The 25,503-nt window shown below is 41.8% G+C and overlaps 1 protein-coding gene across 1 annotated transcript; it reads left to right on the top strand.

Moving 5' to 3' along the window:
* Window positions 1-847: 847 nt before the first annotated feature.
* On the top strand, window positions 848-6,327 carry LOC306922975 (zinc finger protein 277-like). Its single transcript, XM_079500905.1, has 5 exons — window positions 848-910; window positions 1,016-1,112; window positions 1,304-1,346; window positions 2,712-2,886; window positions 6,000-6,327. The coding sequence occupies exons 1-5, from the start codon at window positions 891-893 to the stop codon at window positions 6,190-6,192; spliced, it is 528 nt and encodes a 175-aa protein (XP_079357031.1). The 5' UTR covers window positions 848-890; the 3' UTR covers window positions 6,193-6,327.
* Window positions 6,328-25,503: the final 19,176 nt, after the last annotated feature.

Genomic DNA, 25,503 nt, shown 5'->3' on the forward strand with positions numbered 1-25,503 from the left:
CCACCTGCGTCAGGCCGGGGACAGAGATGGATTTGCCCTGAGCACGGATGTCCAGCGTACCGCCGGCCGTTTTGGTCAGGAGGTCGTTCAGGCTGTCGTTATAGATCTCCAACATGGAGATCTGAAAAAGAAAATAGAAAGGTGTTGTACATTTGTATCACGTTTGAGAGTGCTACAATTAACCGCTTTCAACTAGTGGTGGAAATTAACATTTACTCAAGTACTGTACAAAGGACAATTTTGAGGTACTTTTACTTTACTAGAGTATTTCCAATTTTCAATACTTTTACTTCTACTCCACTACATTTCAGAGACAAATGTACTTTTACTCCACGAATAATACATTTATATTCTGTAGAGAACAATTTGAACTGAGGCCGATTCTAAAAAACACCTTCTAAATCCTGACCTAAGTTTTCTGAGGCCTGGCAGCATTATTACAGACGATTATTGCAGGTAATCGCAATAACTTTTCAATCATTAGAATTGTTTCCATTCATCCGTGTAAAAATAGCTGGATTCATGTGGAGCGCCGTATTTTGAGCTTGTAGAGTAGCCATTTATCAACTGCTCACTAAATGTAGTGAGCAGTTGATAAATGCTCACTACATTTAGCTCACTGCTCACTTCTTTGTGTCATCACTTCAATTCCACTTCTTTATGCTGCATTCTCTCTCCTGATTGGGTATCCCTTCCTGTAAAGTGCTGCCAGGGAGAGACCCCTGTCACTGAACAAACACTTGTTTACTTGTTTCCACTGTTTACTGTAGCAATGATTACTATCATAATAGGAGCTGTTTTTTGTGACAAACAAATCACCCCCTACACCAAATCTAATTCAGGAGCTTGGAAAGACCTGGGAGGAAGTCCAGTCTGAGGATGACCGTGAGATGGTTGATGACGAAGACGAGTAAGTTCTACAATTATGAAAGCATTGTCGAGCGATCAAATAAGAAATCTAGCGACAAAGCCGCTGTGTACGGTCGGAGCTCATTAATGTCTTTGATCTCCTCAGTGATTGGTCAGACTGGCAGGCTCATCCGGTGTGTGCAGTGTGTCTGTTCTGCGAACAACAGTCTGAAACCATGGACAAGATCTACACACACATGCAGGTACAGTACACACACACACACACTCATGCAGGAGCACACACACACACACACACACACACACACACACACACACACACACTACAATACACGACTGTAATGTATGGTTGAAGTACAGTATGTAGTGTGCTTTAAGAGCAAAATGGCCGCTTTGTGAATATGATCAATTATTTTCTGCTTCCTTGTCTTTTTAGAACGTTCATGGTTTTGACCTCCACGGGTTGAGAACTGAGCTCAGTGAGTAATACTCCACGATGTTGTTAAATTAGTAGTTAGACATGTTCTGGATTGATCTGATACTTACAGTATGCTGTCAATTTTCAGAAAACACAGCCAGCTATCCTTTATTTAATGAATGTCTATGAACTGGGGGAACTGATTCACTTCTTTATAGGGGTGCAACAATTTGATACTTGTGTGTGACGCTGTAGTATGATTAAAGGACCACTTCACCACTTTTCAACCTATCTTCATATAATAGGTCCTCACTAATAATCATGAAAAAATGGCGCAATTTTTTTCTACTCGGTCTGTGTCTCATAGGAGGGCTGTGGGCAGTTCAGAAACCCGTCCTCCAGTGACATCATCGATGGGGAATACAAGCTAATAAAAACGGCAGGCTTTCTAGTCCTGAAAAGTTGCAATGCGAAAATGGAAGCCATCTTTCTCACGATAATGAAAATCTAAACATTTTTGTAAAACAATCTTGTTTAAAAAAAAATCTGCCTAATGATGATGTCACTGGAGGACGGTTTCTAAACTGCCCACAGCCCTCCTATGAGACACAGACTGAGTAGAAAAAAACCGTGCCATTTTATCATGATTATTAGTGAGGACCTATTATATGAAGATAGGTTGAAAAGTGGTGAAGTGGTCCTTTAAGTTGAGCGTTCATTTACAGAGATATAAAATAGGAAAAAGGTTCTGCCCAACAGCAGCGCTATACATGCTCTTCTAGAATAATATGTGGTCATTACTTTACACTATACATGCTCTTCTAGAATAATATGTGGTCATTACTTTACACTATACATGCTCTTCTAGAATAATATGTGGTCATTACTTTACACTATACATGCTCTTCTAGAATAATATGTGGTCATTACTTTACACTATACATGCTCTTCTAGAATAATATGTGGTCATTACTTTACACTATACATGCTCTTCTAGAATAATATGTGGTCATTACTTTACACTATACATGCTCTTCTAGAATAATATGTGGTCATTACTTTACACTATACATGCTCTTCTAGAATAATATGTGGTCATTACTTTACACTATACATGCTCTTCTAGAATAATATGTGGTCATTACTTTACACTATACATGCTCTTCTAGAATAATATGTGGTCATTACTTTACACTATACATGCTCTTCTAGAATAATATGTGGTCATTACTTTACACTATACATGCTCTTCTAGAATAATATGTGGTCATTACTTTACACTATACATGCTCTTCTAGAATAATATGTGGTCATTACTTTACACTATACATGCTCTTCTAGAATAATATGTGGTCATTACTTTACACTATACATGCTCTTCTAGAATAATATGTGGTCATTACTTTCCTGTGTTCAACAACCCCAGATCTCAAGTTCTACCAGCAAGTCAAGCTGGTGAACTACATCCGACGAGAGATCCACCAGTGTCGCTGCTACGGCTGCCAGGAGAGGTTTGTCTCCAAAGCCGAAGCCCTGCGTCACATCATGGACTCTGGTCACGTCATGAAGCTGCCGCAGATATCCACGTGGGACCAACCTCAGTGAGTTCAGTACATTTGGAAAAAGTAGTGGATCCACAAGCTCGAAACGTGTCACCAGTGTTGATTTTGCCACCACATTTCGGTTTTAGTTTTAGTCATAGTCTCTTGAATAGTTTATTTAATTTTAGTCACCTGGAATGTTTTAGTCACATGAAATATCACATGAAACTGAGATTATTATTTTTTACTGTGCATATATATATATATAGTCACAGTGTGTGTGAAACTATTGGGCCTATACATACATTATTTTCCATGTATATTACTTAGTATAGGTTGTGTAAAAATGTAATGTCACACTTATTGTGCTAATTCAGGACGGGAACCTCTTTTGGTGTTTTAAGCATTTTGTTATACTTTAGCTTTTGAAAAATGGCAGATCTACAAGCTCATAGTGCGGCACCAAGTGCCGCGCTATGAGCTTGTAAATGTGCACATTTTTGATATATACATATACTGTATTCTTTCACAGCGGACATTTCTAATTCAAATCTTTGCTTCTGGGAGGTCACTGAAACAACATATTTTAAGATGAGGGTCTGCCGCCAATTACATATATATTTTTAGGGTCCTTTTCAGAAATTGACATTTGTAGAATCTGGTCTCAGTCCTAAATGGGTTAGGCCTAATATAATAATAAACAGTATAATGAAATGTCATGTGAGCTTTATGCTTCTGCCTGCACTATCTTAAGCCTATAATGGCTTCCTTCTAGCCATTGCGGTTACGCTATAGTGCGAGAGTATATGCCCCCCTCTCAACCTTGGCCTTGCTCTGTCAATAGCTTGGCCTTCTGAGAGAGGAGGCACACTATAGCAGGTCAGCTCACAGAAACATCTGTGATGGCCTCAAGTGTTGTACTCCTTTTTACTATCCTGGGCAGCATTCTTTTTCGGGTTTATGATCCATCCGGTCTGGAGCGAATGATATCGCTACGTCACGTAACGTATTAGTCATTGTTGTGTACTTCATCAGGCCGGAACCCACTAAAACCAGAACTTCCTTCCCTCATACCGGAAGAATAACACCTTCCCAATGAAAGCGTGACTCGCACTACGCCGCATCAAGGCTCCTTGAAGGAAGCATGAGGGCAGTCCGTTGCTCTCCCCAGGTTGGCAGAGGGAGTGTAGGACCCATGGATTACATTCGATAATTGGGTTAGAAAAATGGGTTACAAAATTGCGGGATCATTATTATTAATATTTTTTGAAAACATGTCCTTTCCTCTACTGTATATATAACGGATGAACCACGCTTAAAGGAGGATTCAGTGATTTTACTTCATTCAAATATCACTTATTTTTTCTTTTTTTCTGGATAATCCTCCCTACTATAGAGTGTGCTGACCATATAAGGAGTTCCTCCCTGTCCCCAGTGAGCCAGTGGTGTCAAAAAACCCTAGTTTCAGTTTTGGTGGCGGGTGGCAAAGCCTTCATCCAATCAGGATGAGAGGGGCCTTCCTCCAATCATGATCGACTGGGGTGCACATGCTGTTGGCCTGTTGCACTTCCCCCCACTGTAGAGCGTGCATGTGCACATTTTGTTACCGGGGCGGACTGGGTGGTTTTCCAAATCACCCAAATCACTGAATGCTCCTTTAAGAAATCCTAACCCTACCAGAATAAATATAATATCTTTGTGTCATCAATGGTGATAGCAGGTCGCAATTCAAGTGCTTGTTGCTATAGAGATGAGATCAGTAGTTCAGTACTAGGCTTTTACACCCCATTGCTCTAACATTTAAAGTCACATTTCACATCTATCTATACTATATTATGTACCTGTATGACTAAATATCATAAGATTTTATTCGACTAAATATACAGTTGATTTAGTCGACTAAAATGTATTTTAGCGGGCCTTGATGCCGTCATAATGACTGACTTTACACGCTCACAAGTCGCAGATGCAACCAAGTGTAAAATGACTTAGTGGATCTCTTGTCCACTAGTCCCTTCCTAACATTTTAGTCTAGTTTTTATTTGTTGACAATTGTCTTAGTTTTAGTCATCATAGAGCTTAGTTTTCATTTAGTCGACGAAATCAATACTGCGTGTCACGAAGACACGTTTTGAGCTTGTAGATCTGCTACTTTTGCCGTTTTTGAATTTGAATCCTGAAAAGTATGGGGTTTCCACCGGACAGAGACCATTATGTTGTTTGGGACCAAAGTGGTGGACAGACGGAGCCGTCCTGACTCCTTAGAGCCCTGTCACTTCTATAAACTACTACTGAAATGTGTGCCGTTATTCTTAAACAGATCTTTTCTCACTCCATAGCATTTTTACACCCTGCTCACTGAACTAATCCATCAGCATTGATCTCCCAGTGTGGACTTGCTTGTTCAGGCTGTATTTAGTAGTGCTCCGGTATTGATTGTTGAGCTTTTCTCTGGCCTACGCACCAAACTCTTAACACATTGAGAGCCCACGCAAAACTGCCCCAAATCACTTTCACCTAGAAAATCCATTCACATTTTTTATAATTCAGCTGACTGTGGAGACACATGCTGGAACTTTTTACTTTGAAATGTTTTATAGTTTCTGAGTTATTTAATTTAAACGCCAAATGCATTCTCAATGGCGAAAACACAAACTTTGGCACCACGTGTTAAAAAAAGTGTTCTGATTTTTTTTAATAAAAAAAAATAAAAATGTTTTTTTTCTTTTTTTTTTTCAAAGACGTCCACAGACGTCTTGGGCTATGCACGTGCGGTAATACCCAGGACGTCCACAGACGTTTTGGGCACAAAATGTGTTAAGTGCACTCCTGTAGGCTCAGTGTCCCATTAATACAGTTTCACTGCTGCATCAACCAAAGTCTAATTCCTGCTCTTGTCTAATAGACTCTATACGAAGCCTTGAATTAATGGAGATTTGCTTTGGTTGCATTCCTGAGCAATAATTAAGTAGGAGACTACTTGATCATACTACAGCATCACACAAAAGCATCTACAAGCTTGAAATATGGCACGAAGTGACATTTTTAGCTTGTAGATCTGCTACTTTTGCATTTGAATCCTGAAAAGTAAGAGTTTTGGGCATACTGTATGTATGAGGTTTCCACCCGACAGACGATACAATGTTTACGTAAGCTCCTCTCGCTCTCCTCAGATACTTCTTCCCCACCTATGAGAACGACGCTCTGCTCTGTGGCCTGCCGGACAGCGACAGTGACAGTGAGGGCACAGCGCCCCGCAGTGGTGGAGACGTGCCCGTCTTTGCAGAGGACATGACCAACCTGAGGGTCCTAAAGCAGACCAGCGTCCTCAACCAACTCCTGAAGAACAGAGGCTCGTACAACTAGAACCAACTCCTGAAGAACAGAGGCCCGTACAACTAGAACCAACTCAAACAGAGGCCCGTACAACTAGAACCAACTCCTGAAGAACAGAGGCCCGTACAACTAGAACCAACTCCTGAAGAACAGAGGCCCGTACAACTAGAACCAACTCCTGAAGAACAGAGGCCCGTACAACTAGAACCAACTCCTGAAGAACAGAGGCCCGTACAACTAGAACCAACTCCTGAAGAACAGAGGCCTGTACAACTAGAACCAACTCCTGAAGAACAGAGACCCGTACAACTAGAACCTACTCCTGAAGAACAGAGGCCTGTACAACTAGAACCAACTCCTGAAGAACAGAGACCTGTACAACTAGAACCAACTCCTGAAGAACAGAGGCCTGTACAAATAGAACCAACTCCTGAAGAACAGAGGCCTGTACAAATAGAACCAACTCCTGAAGAACAGAGGCCCGTCTAGATGTATGATCTAGACCCAGTAGTTTTTTTTTGTGCATGATTTGATTGAGAAATTGGCAGTCGAATCAGTCTGACTGCATTATCTGCTTAACACAATCAGCCATGGGATTCCTTCAAAATAGGAGCTCTGGGGTGCCGGGAAGACATGGCCGCTTTTACTCTGTAAAGCCCCCCCCCCCTCCTTGCTCTCGTCTTAATATTATCGCTAAATATTCCATTGCACGAGAGGCAGTTGAGAAGTCAGAAATGAAGAGCTTAGTATATCCATCAGATCAAAACCACGGAGATTAGGAGAGACGAGGCATTCTTTCTGCCGCGGTACACTAGGAAGTAACCGGGACCGCTGGTGAACGAAGAGCGAAGCGTACGGTGGCCTAACAAAAAGAAAATTCTGAATATTATTCTCTCGCCTGATATCATTGAAGATGCACTAGGACGTGTACACACGTCCGTTGAATCAGTCTGTTGGATTCCCTAGGACGTGTGGACATGTCGGGTGGACGGAACCTGTTAACATAAAACATGTTATGCAATAGAGTATAATTCCCTTTGGCTGTGGGGGGTGCTTAATGTCTAAAATATAACTTATACTTGCTTGGTTTCTCCCAATAAGAGAAACCAAGGTATAGGCCTATCCTATTTTTTTTCCCAAACTATTTGTAATAATTAGGTCAATCTCTAAGTCGAATCATGCAAAAAAAAACATTGACCAGTAGTCGACTATTGGACTAATCGAGTTCAGGCCTATTCTCAACCACCTCCTGAAGAACAAAGGCCCATACAACTAGACCCTATGACCCCCCCCCCCCCCCCCCGTACAATGAATATCGAACACAGCCGGTCTATCGTTGTGAGCTTGAAGATCTGCTGTTTTCACGATTTTTTAAAGCTTTCGGGAAAAATAGCTTACGTTATGATTTTGTGCAACATGCTTTCAATGGCGGAACTACTTCAAACAGACTAGGCCTATCCAAATCATGAATTTACAAAACACATGCCTGTCAGTCTGTCGCACAACTGGCCTGAATAAAAAATTGCGTAAACGTATGAACTAATTGTATCAAAACATCATGAAATATGCAGAACATTGTCAAATATATTTTAATAAATGTTGATCATATCAGTTAATGTCCTACTGTAGTTGTTGCTGGTACGGTAAACATGAACTCATGTCCCAGATTCATACATTTTTATGTTCCCTGGCTATTTCTCAGTCTTTGTGGTCTTTGCTGGCGTCACACCGTCAGGTTTTGTGCTCTTAGCTGGAGTCGTACTGTCTGGTTTGGTGCTCTTTGCTGGGGTCACATTGTCGGTCTTTGTGCTCTTTGCTGGGGTCACGTCTTCTGGTTTGGTGCTCTTTGCTGGGGTCACGTCTTCTGGTTTGGTGCTCTTTGCTGGGGTCACGTCTTCTGGTTTGGTGCTCTTGGCTGGGGTCACAGTGTCAGGTTTGGTGCTCTTGGCTGGGGTCACAGTGTCAGGTTTGGTGCTCTTGGCTGGGGTGAGGTTTTGGGAGGTCTTCCCCAGGACCACCTGTCTGATGGTGGAGCCAAACTGCAGCGTGCTCAGAGTCTCCGACACGTTGTTCTCGTCTGGACTGACGTTCACAAACACACAGCACTGCAGAGACAAAACCACATCATACAAGTGTCAGTGCTCACTGCTGGGCAACTAACTGAAACTATATTGAATTATTTAGAACACATGTTGGTTAATAAATAATCAAAGCAGGTTTTTAAAAATGATTTAACATTTCTTATAATCACAAATCAACACAAAGTATTTTGTTTTATAATTGACTAAATCACTTAGTCTGATTGACCATTAACAGTACAATCTTATAGAGCGTTGCAGTCCCGCCCCCAACGAGCGGCCCGGAAGACAATTTCCAATTCATTTTTCGTTTCAGAAAGTATTTATTTAAAGACCTTTACGCCTCGGACAAAGCCAACTCTGATCATGACAACAAACCGAACAAATAATTAGAAGAAAAACACACTTTGTTGTTATTTTTTTTCTAATTATTTGATCAGCCCAAAATGTTTTGTTTATTGTGAGTGAGTTGTCACGATCCGAGTTGGCTTTGTCCGAGGCTTAAAAAGTATTTAAATAAATACTTTCTGAAACGTCTATTGGCTCAGCAGCAGATTTGAACTAAACACATTGGGAAGGTGCCGTGCTGCTGAGCCAATGAAACGAAGCTATGGGAATATGAAACGGCACAGTTAACAGGAATGCCACCTTTTGAAAACATGAGACTAAAGTCCTGCCCGGAGCCGATTAATGGCAATGTTTGAGTGGTACTGCCGTACCTTTGCGTCTCCGCTGAGGCAGGGCTGCAGCAGGTGTGTGAGTTTGGAGTTCCTGAAGGGAATGTGGAGGGCATTACACCTCAGAGCACTGAACACCTGCAGGGGAAGAAGGGCATTACACCTCAGAGCACTGAACACCTGCAGGGGAAGACAGAGGGCATTACACCTCAGAGCACTGAACACCTGCAGGGGAAGACAGAGGGCATTGCACTGAACACCTGCAGGGGAAGAGAGGGCATTACACCTCAGAGCACTGAACACCTGCAGGGGAAGACAGAGGGCATTACACCTCAGAGCACTGAACACCTGCAGGGGGAGAAAGACATTACACCTCAGAGCACTGAACACCTGCAGGGGAAGAAATGCATTACACCTCAGAGCACTGAACACCTGCAGGGGAAGAAAGGCATTACACCTCAGAGCACTGAACACCTGCAGGTGGAGAAAGGCATTACACCTCAGAGCACTGAACACCTGCAGGGGAAGCAAGACACATGTGAACCACATCATCAACCCTAACGTCACTGTTCTGGGTGTGTCATAACAGGGCAACATTGGGGGAAAATAGTATCTCTTTCTGATTATGGTTGGATTTCTTATTTATAAGAATCAAATCTCGTAAAGGGCTACAGCAGTGGTTCCCAAACCTTTTAGCCCGGGACCCAAACTAGAGAAAATAGCAGATCGGGCTATTTTCACTACTTCTTAAACATTTGTTTTCTAATTTATGGAATTTCTAAGATTTTAAAAAAAAATCATGAAATTATTAGAGGAAAAAAAAATCCCCAAAAACTTTGCTATTTTGGGGAATGTTTTGAAATAAACTAAACGTAGGAAACAAAAGGGACCCATACTGTACGTGTCCGTGACCCAGAAATGGCTGGGGCTACAGTACCTGTCCCAGTGCTGTGAGGGATTTGTTGATGGCGGCAGCCTCCACCAGTCTCTGGCCCGTGGCCTCGGTCTTGGAGATGCGTTCAGAGCCCGCCAGGTCACACAGCGTCAGGGTGCCACGTGACGTCACCCCTGACACGCTGTCCAGCCCCTCCACCGTCAGCGTCACCACCAGGTGAGAGCGGGAACTGAGGAGGAACATTAAGAAAGACGTTTGTCAAGCACAGTGAGACTCTAGTCACTATAGTAGTAGAGGTTTGGGTTGGGTACAAAAGTATTTGAAATGTGCAGGAGAGGTATGATGTAGTGATGCACGATATAATCGGTAGCGTATAGAAATCTGCTATATCGGCCATAAAAATGCCATCAGTATCGGATCGGTCTCAAAATAATCCAGATTATTTTCACAGATATTGACGCAATAATAATGTAACCATCAATGGCTTTGTACTCACAGAGCAGCCAGTCTGCCTGTCTCTGTTTTCTTATTTGTTTTGTGTATTTCTACTGTTTGAAGGCAGCATAGGCATTTTTCAAAAGTGTCTAGTACCTCTAGTCTAGAACAAAAGTCAAATACGATGTAAAATCTTTAGGAGAAATAAACTTTACTTTTTTTTTACTTTTAATTTGTGTACTCATCTCATTCAGTAGTGAAAACAGACACTTGGAAAAAGAGTGATTGATTGATTGATTGACAGGCTTTGGGCCAAGCACCTAGGGCCTAGACTTGTTTCCATTGTGATCCTCTGTATAATATTGGAATCGATCGGTATCGGCAGATATGACCCTGCAAATAAACAGATCGGTCATAATTTCATAATCCTGCACCCCTAGTATGTATAAACCATATTGTGCTTATACATAGACCTCCCCTAGAAAGAGAAAATTTATCTAATCAGTTTAACCTGTAAAAAATAATTAAGATAAGAAATAAGAGGCATAATTAAGAACAATAAAAGAAAAACACTCTAATTATTTATATTTTTTACAATGCTTTTTAGTCATTTCTTTTAAACAAAATCAGGTTATTTCAGTCCAGAGGCTTGGACCTTGATATCTGACTGTAAATTGGCCTTGTGTAGTCCTGAAACAAAGCCACATGAAGATCAAAAGATATAGTTGTGTACCAAAACGGATTGCAGAAACGTGTAGAGAAAATGTATGTATGTATGATACAGATGTATGTGTGTAATACAGAGATACAATGCTCCTCGGTAGCACATGTTTAATCTTGCTGATGATACCAATGTTCCTAGCTATTTTATTTGAGATGATACTGTATATGATTTTTAACAATTACATTTTCATCAATAAGAACAGTAATCTTAGTAACTAACTACACATATAGTCCTAAATGGAACTAGTCCAACCGGTGAGGTATCTTGCTCCCTTGCGCCCAACAAATTAGAAATTAATAATCCAAGTAATCATTCCATCCTCACCTCTCTATATTCATCTTGGTCGATGCGATCTTCCTGTTCTTCTGTCCCGTCTCCATTACGTTCAGTATGTCCGCCTCCGTGTTGACTTCCACCTGCGTCAGGCCGGGGACAGAGATGGATTTGCCCTGAGCACGGATGTCCAGCGTACCGCCGGCCGTTTTGGTCAGGAGGTCGTTCAGGCTGTCGTTATAGATCTCCAACATGGAGATCTGAAAAAGAAAATAGAAAGGTGTTGTACATTTGTATCACGTTTGAGAGTGCTACAATTAACCGCTTTCAACCAGTGGTGGAAATTAACATTTACTCAAGTACTGTACAAAGGACAATTTTCAATACTTCTACTCCACTACATTTCAGAGACAAATGTACTTTTACTCCACGAATAATACATTTATATTCTGTAGGGAACAATTTGAACTGAGGCCGATTCTAAAAAACACCTTCTAAATCCTGACCTAAGTTTTCTGAGAAACTTCAAATATTTATATAGCAGCAACACATTATTTTTTAAAATATTGTACATACTGTACAGAACCCAAAAGGGGTAGCCTGGGTTCCTGCCTGAGTCGCTGATCTGATGTCACTGCAAAGTGACATTTCAGACTCACGGAACGCAGCAGAACAGGCTGGAACCCAGGCTACAAAAGGGGTTCCCGCCCAGAATGGGTTAAAAAAATATATATAATTATTATTATTAGCATTAATAGAAGATCTACAAGCTGTTTGAAAATAGAGCTTAAAGGGTGTGTTATGTGATACACAATTTTTAGTATTTAGTTTGTGTATAAATAACTATATTGTGATAGTAATCATTGCTACAGAGTGTTTGTTCAGTGTTTGTGCGCTCCATCTATCCCCAGCTCTTTAGCAAATTGAATTTTCCAGTTTTAGGATACCGATTTCATCCAATCACAAAACAGAACTCATATAGGATAAACAAGTCAAATTGGACGTGACAAGATTAAAAAAGGGATTACATTGGTATACCAACCAGAATATATATATATATATATATATATTTTTTTTTTTTGCAACTAATTTCTTTCACCCAGTGTCTTATCTATTCTAATGTAATCCTGGGCGCTACACTCCCTCTGCCAACCTGGGGAGAGCAATGGACTGACATTTAACTTCAACTTTTTCATAACAAACATTTTCTCATGGTGGTTCAAATGGACTGATGGTATGGTACAAATCACTTTCCAATGGTGTTGTTCATGTGAGAGAATACCTTCAGAGTATACGTGATCTTCTCTTTTTCTGCACAAATGCGCACAAGTTCTCGTACAGACCTGAGGAAGCCGCGCACGCACACACACGCGCGCGCGCGCGCACACGCACACACACACACACACACACACACACACACACACACACACACACACACACACACACACACACACACACACACACACACACACACACACACACACACACACCTCTATCTGAACTACGGCAAACACACACAGGTAACCTTAAACAACATAAACAGGCTCATGTTGCATATCTGCCTGTGGAGGACTCAAAGCCTAAGTTGAACCTACAGTACTGTGTATAGCAGACCTACAAGCCCACAACGCGGCACAGATGCATGGTGTTGTGGGCTTCTAGATCAAGGCACCGTTACACGACGAAGCATGCAGTGAGATCATGGCCTTTTCACAAGCCTAAGAAATGAAACCTTAGCTTGCCTCTGTCTCCGTGTAAGCCGAGTCCGTTCCTCCTTCACACAGCCACTGATAACATATTGATGCCCTGTCGCCAGAAAGCACAACCTATAATCTGCTATAATTAGTGTCACTTGTCCCGGCCGTACTTGATAATTGTTGCCCTTCAACTATTCTTACGGGTTCTCAACTTCTCATGGGTCATTGGTCTGTCTGTTCACGGTTCATGTCCTAACAGGGCAACCAGACTATAGTAATTGACTGACTTTATTATTTATTATCCCACAGTTTTTGTGGCATGCACTCGTGCCATATGTCAAAGCAGGCTCCCTGTGAGGTCATGTGGGTCAATACATCATCATCATGCTGTACTTAGCGAGCTACTCAAGCCCACACTGTTGCTTCAGGAACAATATTTTCTAGTTGTGGGCTCGAGTAGCAGGCATCTTTATTCCCGGGCCCATTTTCCTGCTGGTCTGTGACGTCATGTGGCTCAATACATTATCGATGTATTGCCAAGTATAGTAGTAGGGAGCTACTACAATAGTCCTATCTGATTGCATTAAACAACGTTAAACGACTTTCACTCCATTTGTCACTCACTTTATGCATGCGCATACCCTCTATACTCATCAAGATTTTTGTAGCCTGGTTAACCACTCCCTGTTGAAATCGTATTTCCATTCATTTGTGTGGAGTCTGGACTCTGCTAATGAATGGTTGGTTGCGGAAGTACAGCGTTGACAGACAATCCCTGGCGTCATCTCGCAGACCACCGGTTGGTTCCCAATGGGAACCGGTTCAGTTCTTTTTGGTTCTTAGTCCATGAGCCAGAGCTCCAAAATTGGAGCTAGACCAATATTAAATTGTTTATAGGATCAAAGTAAATGAATACATGATAACCCTTCCACAGGGCGGCTGTGGCTCAGGAGGTAGAGCAGGTCGTCCAATGATCCATGGGTCGGCGGTTCGAATCCCGGCTCCTCCTGTCTACATTGGGCAAGACACTGAACCCCAAATTGCTCCCGATGTGCTGGTTGTTACCTTGCATGGCTTCCGCCGCCATCGGTGTATGAATGTGTGTGTGAATGGGTGAATGTAATGCACAATTGTTCCCATTGGGAAGTTCCCATTGGGAACCAACCGGTGGAAAAGGGGCCCCAGTGTCAAAATCTGGACAGTGCTAATGCACGGTTGATTTGTAGGCGTAACAAAAATAGTGTCTATATAACATTAGTTGTTATATTGCTCCTATATTGCTGCATTCATTGCTCCTATAGCTCATCATGCACATTGCGTATAGCTTTTTTTCTTTTATGGCTTGACCCCGTCTTATTGCAGCTATGAATTCATTAGCATAAAATCGTTTCCGTCTCAATAGTTTCCGTGTTAAGGACCCCCAAATCTATATTTGGGGGTCCTTAATATATCTGAAAATGTTTTGTGCCATGCAGGGAGGGACCGCCAGAGAAAAAGATTTGTGTTAAAAAAAAAAAAGTATTCAAAATGTTCAATATTTTTCAAAATATTTCAAAAATAGCAGTGTACAAGCTTGCAGCGCTGCAGCATGGTCCAAGTCTATTCATTGTATAGGCCTACTGGCTGCATCCATTCCAGGCACCGTGTTTAGAATTCCAATTATTGGCCCTCATCAGTACAGTCGCTTTATTTTCACATTACATGAACAACATTGTTATGTTATGACTGAGTATTGTTCTAATGAAAACAGAATTAAAATGTCTGTCTGATGACCATTGGCATTATCCTCCTCCTTACTGCCGTGCTGCCATGACAGCTGAATTTCACTCGGATCGATAAAGGTCTGTCTAGTATCCATGGTCTGAGTTGGATTGAGTGTTTGTGCTCTCTAGTAATAAGGGATAAAATCACACCCGTGTGAAGTGAGTGGTGCAACTCCGTGTGGGGTCCCCGGGGGGTCCCCGGAAGTTCCAGACCCACAGGACCACGGCCAGGGTGCCGGCTCGGTTCCGGCAAGCCTCCCCACGTCCGAAACGGTTGAGAAATGACAGAGTTACCGTGTGGGGGTCCCTCTACTGTACTGTAATGTACTGTCACTGTACTGTACTGGCACACCTGAAATCATCATATATACAGTTAATATGTTCGTGTGTGTTTGTGTGTGTGTTAGGTTGCGCACAGGTGGTGAAAAACAGCCATGCTATTTTCATGCTCATACCCAGCCACCCAGCCACACACATAGCTTCGTAAGGGAGTGGTTGCACCACTCAAAAAAATTACATTTCCAAGTGGGCTGCCAATTTTTTCCTCCAATCAGGCAGTGTTGATTTTGTCGACTAATACTATGACGAAAAATGTTTGTAGACTACCTTTTTTCACTGACGAAAACTAAATGGAAACTAAATGAAAACTAAGCTATGGTGACTAAAACTAAATATATTGACAATTTCGTCAACAAATAAAAACTAGACTAAAATGTTAGGAAGGGACTAGTGGGCCAGTACAGAACCAGAACACAGAAACAGTATACGTAAAAGACAAGTAATTTTACACTTGGTTGCATGCTGAAAATAGCAGATCTACAAGCTCACAATGCGACGCATTGATCAACACTGCAATCAGGTTCTAACCTGATGTTGACTCCGGGGTTGTCGCCGCTGGTACCCATCATGGTGTAGGTCTTTCCAGAGCCCGTCTGACCGTACGCCAGTATGCAGACGTTATATCCATCCACACAGGAGGTGATTATCGGCAGGGTCCCTGCAAACACCTCTTCCTGCACAGGAGAAAACCAGTGGGGGAAAAAGTACTCGTATTTTTTTATTTAACCCTAGAACACTAAACACCGGTGATTTTCCCCAGACAATTATATTTGTGTTATTTTCATTTTGCTGTCGTCTGAGGTGGGTGGGTCTTTCAGTGCCTTCATGATGCTCAATGACATCATAGAGGTATGTTTGTTTCTCTGCCCACATCCCTGTTTTTTTCTACAAGCAGGTGTTTGGGTGAATTTCACCCGTGTTTAGTGATAGAAAGAACTCCCATATACATACACCCACAATGGGCCTTTTTCTTTCTTTCGCTGGACCATTCTCACATGTAATGTCTGTAATGTAATTCTCACATGTCCCAGGAATGGGTGGACAAAAGGAAAAGTTCCCAGCTGCATAATCCTTTTTTAGGAATATTGTTTAAAATATTATTTCCCCCCTGATTTTGCATCCCTTCTGACTACAAAAAGCATTCAATGAATCAAAAGCGATCTAAACCACATCGTACCTGTGAGGCGCTGGGGGGATAAACCTTGTCGAACTCAAACTTTTTCTTTCCGCCTTTGTGGACGACCGCCATCTCCTGTTCTGAGGTGGTCTCCAGACACCCGCTGGCGGGGGGCTTCCCGCCGCGACAGCGACAGAACACACGGATGTTGCCCTGCAATTATGATTGCATAATCGTCAATCGTTTCCATGTTGAAAGATGTCCATACATTTTCAAAAATCTTTCAAAAATAGCAGAAATGGCCGATCTACAAGCTTGTAGATCAACTATTTACGCTATATTGTAAAAAAAGAAATTGTAAAGAGAAAATTATTAAAAATTATTACATGTGTCAGTGATTCCTTTGTATATTTAAGTTATTCGTCATATCTGCACTGCGCGCCTTTCGCTAAGTCCCTCCCCAACCCGTCCTTGTCCAATAGGCACGTTAGCAGCGAGGAGACAGGGCAAGCTGAGATGCACGTTAAATGACGGGATTACTCCATATAAATAATCGATCATTTCAGTAGCAAGAGCATCAAAAAATGTCTTCAAAATCAACTAGGCCTGCAGTTGGCTATGCACTGGACAAATGTACCTGACATTATTTCAATAGACTAGAAATACGAGGAAATGACAGACAACTTTTAACGACCGACAGGATGTTGCATGAGACTACAGTGATTAGTATTATTGTCATCACATGGGCGGGTCAGTCGTGTAACTTTCTGAACATTAAGCTGTGTATATGTTCAACAACACAGCCATGCAAAATAACACTGACAGCAGCTATGAGGTGGCGAAAGCTTGACCTGCATAGCAACAGTTGCTAAACTATTTGGAGCGGCATTGGACAATCGCTTTTTGGGGTGGGATTTAGCGAAGGGCTATTTATTTGGGTGACAAATAATCGACAGCCCTACCTGGAGTTCCAGCAGCTTGTTGTACAGGCTCTTCCTCTCTAGCGCCTCCTTCCTGTAGAGAGAGCGCAGCTCTTCCGCCGCGCCCGCCGCCTTCTCGTCCACGCGGCCCACCTCTGCCAGCGCCTCCTTCAGCTGCTCCAGCTGGTTCTGCATGTCTTTGATTGTCTGTCGCACCTACATGCATGGGGTTTGGTTGTCACCGTCATGACATGTTAGTTGACAAAAAAAATGTACTGTACAGTAAGTGATAATTTCTTTGGTTAAACCAAAATGTTTATTGTTAAAAAGTTCAAGCTCTATATTCTGAGTCAGGTGTCTCCCCGGCTCTTTATTGGGTTGCCAACTTCATCCAATCAGGAGTCAGGAGAAACAACCCACTAAATCAGCTTCAATTCCAGTTCCAATATTGTCTATTATATTGTATATTTAACAATTGTATACAAATTGTATGCTTCACAATTCACATCATGATGTGTTGTGAGCTGCTTGTAGTTAGGCTATTTCCACAATTTTTTAATGTTGAAAAGTGACGGATGAATGCAAACAATTGAAAACGAACTGAAAACGATTCTACAAGGTCACAGCTTGTAGATCTGCTTTTTATTTTTGAGAAAATGTGAAAAATAAGTTTTGAAACATTTGATCAACAACATTCTTGTATGGGGGTCCCTGGCAAAAAAAAATAATCAGATGAGGGTCCACGGGCAAATACATATCAACGTGGGGGTCACCACTGGACCCCCAAATTGTAATAATGGCTAGTTGGTCTGTGACTCAGTAAGGCAAAGACTTGGTCTTGTCCGTGGCAAATCTTTGGATTTTCTGTTTTACACGCAATTATAATGTTCTTATTTTGATCATAACCCCCCCCCCCCCCCCCCCCCCCTTACTGAATGTCAGGTCTCCAGGTTTTCTTCAGAATATGTATGACTATTTACTACGATTGTATGGCACATTAGGAGTCCAACTAGTACTAGTGGTTCTCAAATTAAATAAATCTCATGTATTTGCACGGACCCCTTTAACTCTGAGAGTGTACAAATGGAACCAAAAGGACACATAAGGGTCCATTTGGTTCCATTTGTACGCACTCAGAGTTACAGACCTGTTATGGACCTGGGTTATGGGTTATGGGTTTCTGGTAATATTACTGTCCACTCATTTTGTATGTCCGTGGCAAAAATGGAATGTGCCCACCACACGCCAACATGGCGATGAATCATGCCTCGTCTCACCGTGGATCGCAGCTGCTTGGTGCACACGTTGAGGCCGCGGGTCAGCTGGCTGATCTGCCGCAGCTTGTCCGGGCTGGCGCTGGCGGCGGCGGGGCCGGGGTGGGCGGCGGGCTCGGCAGAGGGCCTGGGAGGAGGCGGTACGGGCGGAACGGCGCGGCGGCTCAGCAGTGCTCGGATCTTCTCCTTGGCCTCCTCCTGGTCGGCCTCCAGCTCGGCCACGCGGTTGTTGAGGTGCTGGATGACGTCAGACATGTAGTGGGCCTCGCGCGTCAGGTAGACGTTCCTCTGGAACAGGTTCTCCGCCTCCTTCTCCTTGACGCCCAGACTCTGCCTCAGCTCCTCTATCACCCGGTCCTTCTCCAGGTGGGCCCTACATGGAGGTAGATTTTACACTATTTTTTTACAGTTTTCTGAAAAGCCTGTTACTACAGTATGTCAGTGGTGCTCAACCTTTTTCATGTCAAGGACCCCCAGAATTATCTGTATTTGGCCGCGGATCCCCATCTGAAAATATGTATTTCCAGGGAGAAATAACTCTGATTATCTCATATAATTACGATAAGGCGAATACACACTGTAATTGTGACAGGCCTAATTGTCTATATGTATTTATTTTTATTGGTAAGTCACTACCAATGAGTGTCTCTTATTGTGTTCCAATGGTAAAATAAAGGTCTGAATGTAACATATATTATTTTAAAAAGAAGAGACACACGCACGCACGCACGCACGCACGCACGCACGTATATACAAAAAAACATCTATTCCAAACCTGAAGGAGTTGAGATCTTTGTAGCCGTGATCTCCAGGGGAGGAGGACCTCTGGAGCAGGATGTCTCCAAATATGGTCAGGTAGACGGAGATGACCTCGTCAGGGTCGTAGTTACACTGTCTGAGTGCCGCTGTGATCTCCTTCTGATCCTCCAGCCCAGGGAGAGAATCCTACAGCAGGAAAACCTTGTATCTCCATATTATAAATAACCCATTTTAGTTAAAGTGGCACTGTGTAACTTCTCTTTAATGAATAAAATGTTCTTCTGTATGGTACAGCATGTTCGTAGAGTGTGTTAATACAATATAACTTATACAATCTGTATGGTACAGCATGTTCGTAGAGTGTGTTAATACAATAAGACTTATACAATATGTTACTGTATGGTACAGTATGTTCGTAGAGTGTGTTAATACAATATAACTTATACAATCTGTTACTGTATGGTACAGCATGTTCGTAGAGTGTGTTAATACAATATAACTTGTACAAGGAGGTTGTATTTTGTCTCCCTGCTCTTCTATTGAGACATGTAATCATGTCAAAGGTCATGTCTCACCTAGAAGATTACATTTATCCCCTGAGTAAGCAGGCATGTTGTATTCGCTCAACAACAAAAAACAAATGACATGAGTAAAGGAAGTTATAGACTAGTGCTGCTTAAACTTAAATAAAGATTAAACTCTATTGTGCGTTTACAGAACAAACTAAAATCATACAGAAAATGTCCTTGTTTTAGTATGTCAGTATCCGATATTATTTATTTAAAAAAATCCAAAACTTTAGAAAATATTTGAAAAGCAGTGTTTGTTTGTTTACCGTGACCTGTTTGACCCTGGCTTTGACGAACTCTATGTTCATCTCCCACTGCAGTGGCAGCAGCAGCCACAGGCCCGTCTGGGCGTCAAAGTACCTGCAGATGTTGGCTTTCTCCTGTACGGGGAATGACAGCAAAACAACATGAGATTCCCTTTTTTTGTTTTTTTTTCATCCCACGATTTTGTAACCCATTTGTTTCACCCGGTGCCGATGCCTAAACTGTAATTCTGGGCGCTATTCTCCCTCTGCCAACCCGGGGAGAACATGCAAGAACATGCACACTCCATCCCTGTGCAAAACGTATGCCGTGATCATTTGAGATAATCGGAATTTTGACAAATGTAATACATTTTACAATATTGAAAAAGAAAACAAATGTATTTGTATATTTAAGTTATTCAAGTCATATGTGCCCTGTGCAAACAGAATTTTAATTTGTATTCATGTGTTCCAATTTTCAATGCCAAAAACACAATGAAATTGTAATCGTAATTATTTGTATGACAATTAATCGTCAACTTTAATGTTGTGATCATGACAGACATGAGTTTGCCGTGTTAGAAGTTCTCATCATAATTTAACCGCGGTTGAGATCATGCTGGCCATTTGACCACTGTCACCTCAAACATGTTAAATAAAAGTTATACTGGGATACTGGCCATTTGACCACTGTCACCTCAAACATGTACGTCATGACGTTCCCTTTGCCCTGGATGTAGACCCCGCTGGCCCGGTCATCCTCGCTAACCACCGACTCACTGGTCACCTGATGACTGCTGGCAGCGGCCTGCGTCTGAAAGGACACCTGGGTGGGACAGCACTAGATAAAGTTCAAATAGCCGATCTGCAAGCTCACAACGTGTTGATGCAGATCGGCTATTTGAACTATACTGTATTTTGGTACAAATGCCAAAAGAGTTTAGGCATAAACTATTATAGGTGACAACTTCTGGAAAAAAAGAGGTTAAAAGATAAATCAACAACATTACCTCATTGGTGCCGGTGATGAATCGACCCTGAGAATACCACTCGTTTGGAAATTGTTGCAGGTTCTTGTAAGACAGGAAGAATTAAACGGGTATTTGTGTTATAACTAAATAAAGATACTGATAATATTAAACTAGAAAGGTCGCAATTTAAAAAAATTGCAAAGTGTGGTTGCCGCAGTGGCTTACATATGCCCCTCCCACTGATATTGCCAGCCAATTACAATGTCACGTCACCCCTGTGATCATGTGTAAGTAATTTATGCCCCCAAAAATCATGTTTTTGCGAGAAATGGTTAAAGTTTTCGCATTTGCGGCGCCCCCTATAGATGAAAATGGAATTGCTTTTGGTTTTTGGTTGATTAAACCACCCCGGACATGTGATTCAAATTTGGGATGGATTGGACATTCCGTTCGTGATTTATGGCATTTTTTGTGATATAGGCCCCTCCTACTAACTTCGGACGACGATTACGGCCGAACGATACGCACTACCAAAATTCTGCCGATGGTGTTTTAATCGGATAGGTCCAGAGATCATGTGTGCTGATTTTTGTGAGATTTGGACAAAATCTGTAGGAGGAGGAGCAAAAAGTGTGTTTTGGAGAAAATTCAAAATGGCGGAAAATCTATCATGACGCAAATGGGCGTGGCCTATATGGGGAGATGCGTCATGACCCAAGGAAGTCAGGGAAAAAATTATTTAGATTTTACGACCTACGGTTCAAGAGTTATAAGCCAAAATGTAAAGTGGGCTGTTATAGCGCCACCATGAGGCTGACCGATAACATTATAAATTGATTAATTTTAGTAATTATTATAAACCTACCCTCCAAGTTTTGTAACTATAGTGCTTACAGTCTCTGAGGAAAAAATACTTGAATGTGAGAAAATGCGAAAAATCGCATTTTCCCATTCATGTCAATGGGGAAATTCTATTCACTAATAAATTCATATCAATTAAACTAGCACATAAAAAAAAGACTAATCCAGTAAAATAAATAAAGTGTTACAAGTACTATAGTCTGGTTGCCCTTTAGGGCAACCACACTAATAAATGAAACAAATACAGAGATTATAATAGGGTGCATTTTGCATCCCAAAACGCAGTTTATAGTTAAGGGACGCAATAAAACAATGACCTCTGCATCCACGGGATGCACTACTGTACTGTTTTTTTATTATAGTTTATTTTGCTAGCTTTAGTTATAGTAATCATTTCTTCTTCTGTTTTCTACATGAATATAACCACATTATAACCTATCAAATGAAATGCGAGGTAAATGCTGCAATTTGTAAAAAAAAAGATATGACACTAACAACTCATAAAATGTCCCTGGGACTCATCTAAAAGACCATCCATGCATCCTGGGACTCATTACATTGAAAACCTATTTACATCACTGCAAATATCGTGATTCGTCTCCGTCGGGTGTTAATCTCATATTTCCAGAACTGTTTACTTCTCAGGATTCAAAGTAAAAAATAGCAGAAGTAGCATATCGACAAGCTCAAAACGTGTCGCTTTGCGCCGCGTTTCGAGCTTGTGGATCTGCTACTTTTGACGCTTTTGTGATCAAGTAGGGCGCCGTTCATTTACTAAAAAAGACAAAAAGTTAGTATATGGAGATAAGAGGCTTCTGCCCGGAATATACCATCATACCTGTGACTCATCCACGTACACTCTGTTACCATGCTGACTAAAGCAACTGTACAGGGTCCCAGTGTTGTGCAGGAAGCTCTCAAAAGCCAAGGGTGCCTCTTCATTTTCGATAATGGGCTCCTGACATACAGACAGACAGTTTTATGATTAGTATACGCTACAAGAGTATTAAATGCCCAGTGTGTGTACCCATATAAGATACTCATTTGAATTTGCAACCCATTTTTTCACCCAGTGTCAATTATCTAATGTAATCCTGGGCGCTACACTTCCTCTGCCAACCTGGGGGGCAGTGGACTGACCTCATGCTTCCTTCTATGCATGAGGAGTCCAAGCTGCTTCTTTTCACCTGACAGGGAGGAGTTTCCCCAGCCGGACAAGTCTATGGACTTTAATGTTTGTTTAGTGTACTAAATGACTACGCGAGACGTCACGTCATGTGGCCAATAAATTTAGATTTTTTGAGTGGTGGAAACCACTCCTACGACTGGCTTTGTTAGTTTACGTGTCTGTCTGTCTGTCTGTGCTCAAAAAATGAGCATGGTTGCTACGGTCACCCAGTTCACCCGGGTGTGATTTCATTACGTCAGACATTACGTCAGACCACAGCTGATCAGGCTATATAAGACCTTACACCACTCAGTTCACACAGGTGTGATTTTTTAAGTAAAGTTAAAAAAAAACACAGTATTTGAAATTATTTTTAAAGCGTACTCACGAGCACTGTGGGGTCGAGAAGTTCTAGGAGTTCTTCAGCCTCGTCCTTCTCCGAGATGCTGCTGCTGCTTGCAACTGATTGGATGTCAACCGTATGGGTGTCAGGTTTTGGCTCCGTTGATTGGATGGCAGCTGTGTGGGTTTCAGGCCTGGGCTCAGCTGATTTGCTGGAAGCTGTGCAGGTTTCAGGCTTGGGCTCAGCTGATTGGCTGGCAGCCGTCACAGTGTCAAGCTCAGGCTCTTGGAACGGTGTAACCTTCACACACATTGAGCATGAAATGGATAACAGGCACTTTCTTATACAACATTAAACATGACAATACATCGTATCGTGAATGCGTGGTGAGCTCGTAGAGCTCCTATTTCCTATACAGCTTTTGTCCCCACATCTCAATATTTGCCATTGACAATGAATGGAGAAATTAGGTCAAATGTCCGCTAAATCTTGTCCCCACATGTTTCATAATTATTTGCCATTGACAATGAAAGGAGAAATTAGGTCAAATGTCTGCCAAATATGACGTAAATCTAACCAACCAATCACAAATTCAGTTGTTCATGAGATGATGTATGATAAGAGCGCCCCTCACTTCACATGGGAGTGATTTCTTTTTTACCATTCTCAAAGTGGGGTGCTGGGACCATCAGGCGCCATTGAGGCTTCCTTGAAGGGGGGGGGGGGGGTTCCCCCAAGCTAAAATTGTTAATACATTCAATGAAATGTATTGAATACTTTAACAGTTTGCTAAAAGTACTGAGGATAACACCAAAGCCCTTAGCCATTGTGGTCCTATGTATTCAATTCATCAAAACATACTGTATAAAGGCATACAATACTAATACATTTAAAACCAGCAAGTACAGTATTTTAATAACTACACTTCCTTCACTTTCCACCAACATCCATTATGGTCCCTAAAACAAGCATTGCTCACCTGTGTTTCAGGGCTGGCTCTCGCAGGCGCGACACCAGGCCCTAATAATACGTTGTCAAAGTCCTCTCCTTCTGGCTCTCGCCGTCCCCCCGCTCCTCCTCGGTCTCTGATCGATGGCGGCTCGCTGATGTTTGTATGACTTTGCACCTCATTTACAGAGGCGCCACTACCCATGCTGCTGAGTGCAGCAACGTGCCTTCTGTCTGTCTCACTCCCCACACACACACACTGGTGACAATGACAGTCACAGGGAGGATAGCCAAGGAGAGGACGGACAGGTGAAACCCTTTTGAAACCTTAGAACACCAGACACCTCATTTAAACGGAGTGACAGCCGCTTCAGAAAGAGGGTCGGGTAATCAACCGAAAATATCATTGCTGTTGTCGGACAGAAACCGCTCATCTTCATATTCTAACTTTCAGGGCTCTATTTTCGTCCATGCTAAACCCTTTTATCCCTAAACTTCTTTGCCTTTTTGAATTTTTTAAATAGTTCAACTAGTGGATCTACATCGACACGTTGTGAGATTGTACATTGGCTATTTTAACTATTGAAAAATGTTTTTCAAAATAGTAAAAAAGGCAAAGAAGTTTAGGGATAAGGGGTTTAGTATGGACAAAAATAGAGCCCTCAGTGTTTTTGCCTTAAATTAATGCACCAATGCCCTGCTTGATCATACTATAGTATCACACAAAAGCATTTTGAATTCTGAAGTTAACAGTTATGAGATTTCTACCCAGCAGAATATATACAAAACCGATATTTAGAAGCAGTAGGCCACTTTGGGATTAAATACATGTTTCTAAAAACATTTATTTTTGCACATTGGTTCCGACCTTTGATCCATATCTTTTCAGTGCAACCATTTACAAATGTACTGTACAACCACCACCCACCAAAAAGATGACATACAAACTAGCCTGGAAACCAGTCAATCTGCCAGAGCTAATTAAATCATTAAAGCAAAACATAAACTCAAAGATGTTAATATACAACTGAAAACAAGGACAAAGTACACTTGTACTAGTTTTGTATTCCGTTTTTACTTTTTACAATGCATTACCTTATGTTCTCTGGTAAATTGTTTTTTTTTAATGTTTTGTGGCTTTCGTCTTTATTTTTTATGGAGGGACAGACAGTAGGCTGACAGGAAATGTGGAGAGAGATGGAGGGAAGACATGCAGTAAAGGCTGTCGGGATCTGGAGTCGAATCCGCTGCACACTGCCAGACTGGATTACCATCCAAGGTGCCT

Source organism: Electrona antarctica (genome assembly GCF_951216825.1).
Source record: "Electrona antarctica genome assembly, chromosome: 5".
Lineage (NCBI taxonomy): Eukaryota > Metazoa > Chordata > Actinopteri > Myctophiformes > Myctophidae > Electrona > Electrona antarctica.

Excerpts from the sequence above, each read along its gene's own strand:
- LOC306922975 (XM_079500905.1), top strand. The coding sequence starts at position 891 with ATGGTTGATGACGAAGACGA. Across the intron at positions 1,113-1,303 it reads AGATCTACACACACATGCAG|AACGTTCATGGTTTTGACCT; the intron begins GTACAGTACACA and ends TTGTCTTTTTAG. Across the intron at positions 1,347-2,711 it reads CGGGTTGAGAACTGAGCTCA|ATCTCAAGTTCTACCAGCAA; the intron begins GTGAGTAATACT and ends CAACAACCCCAG.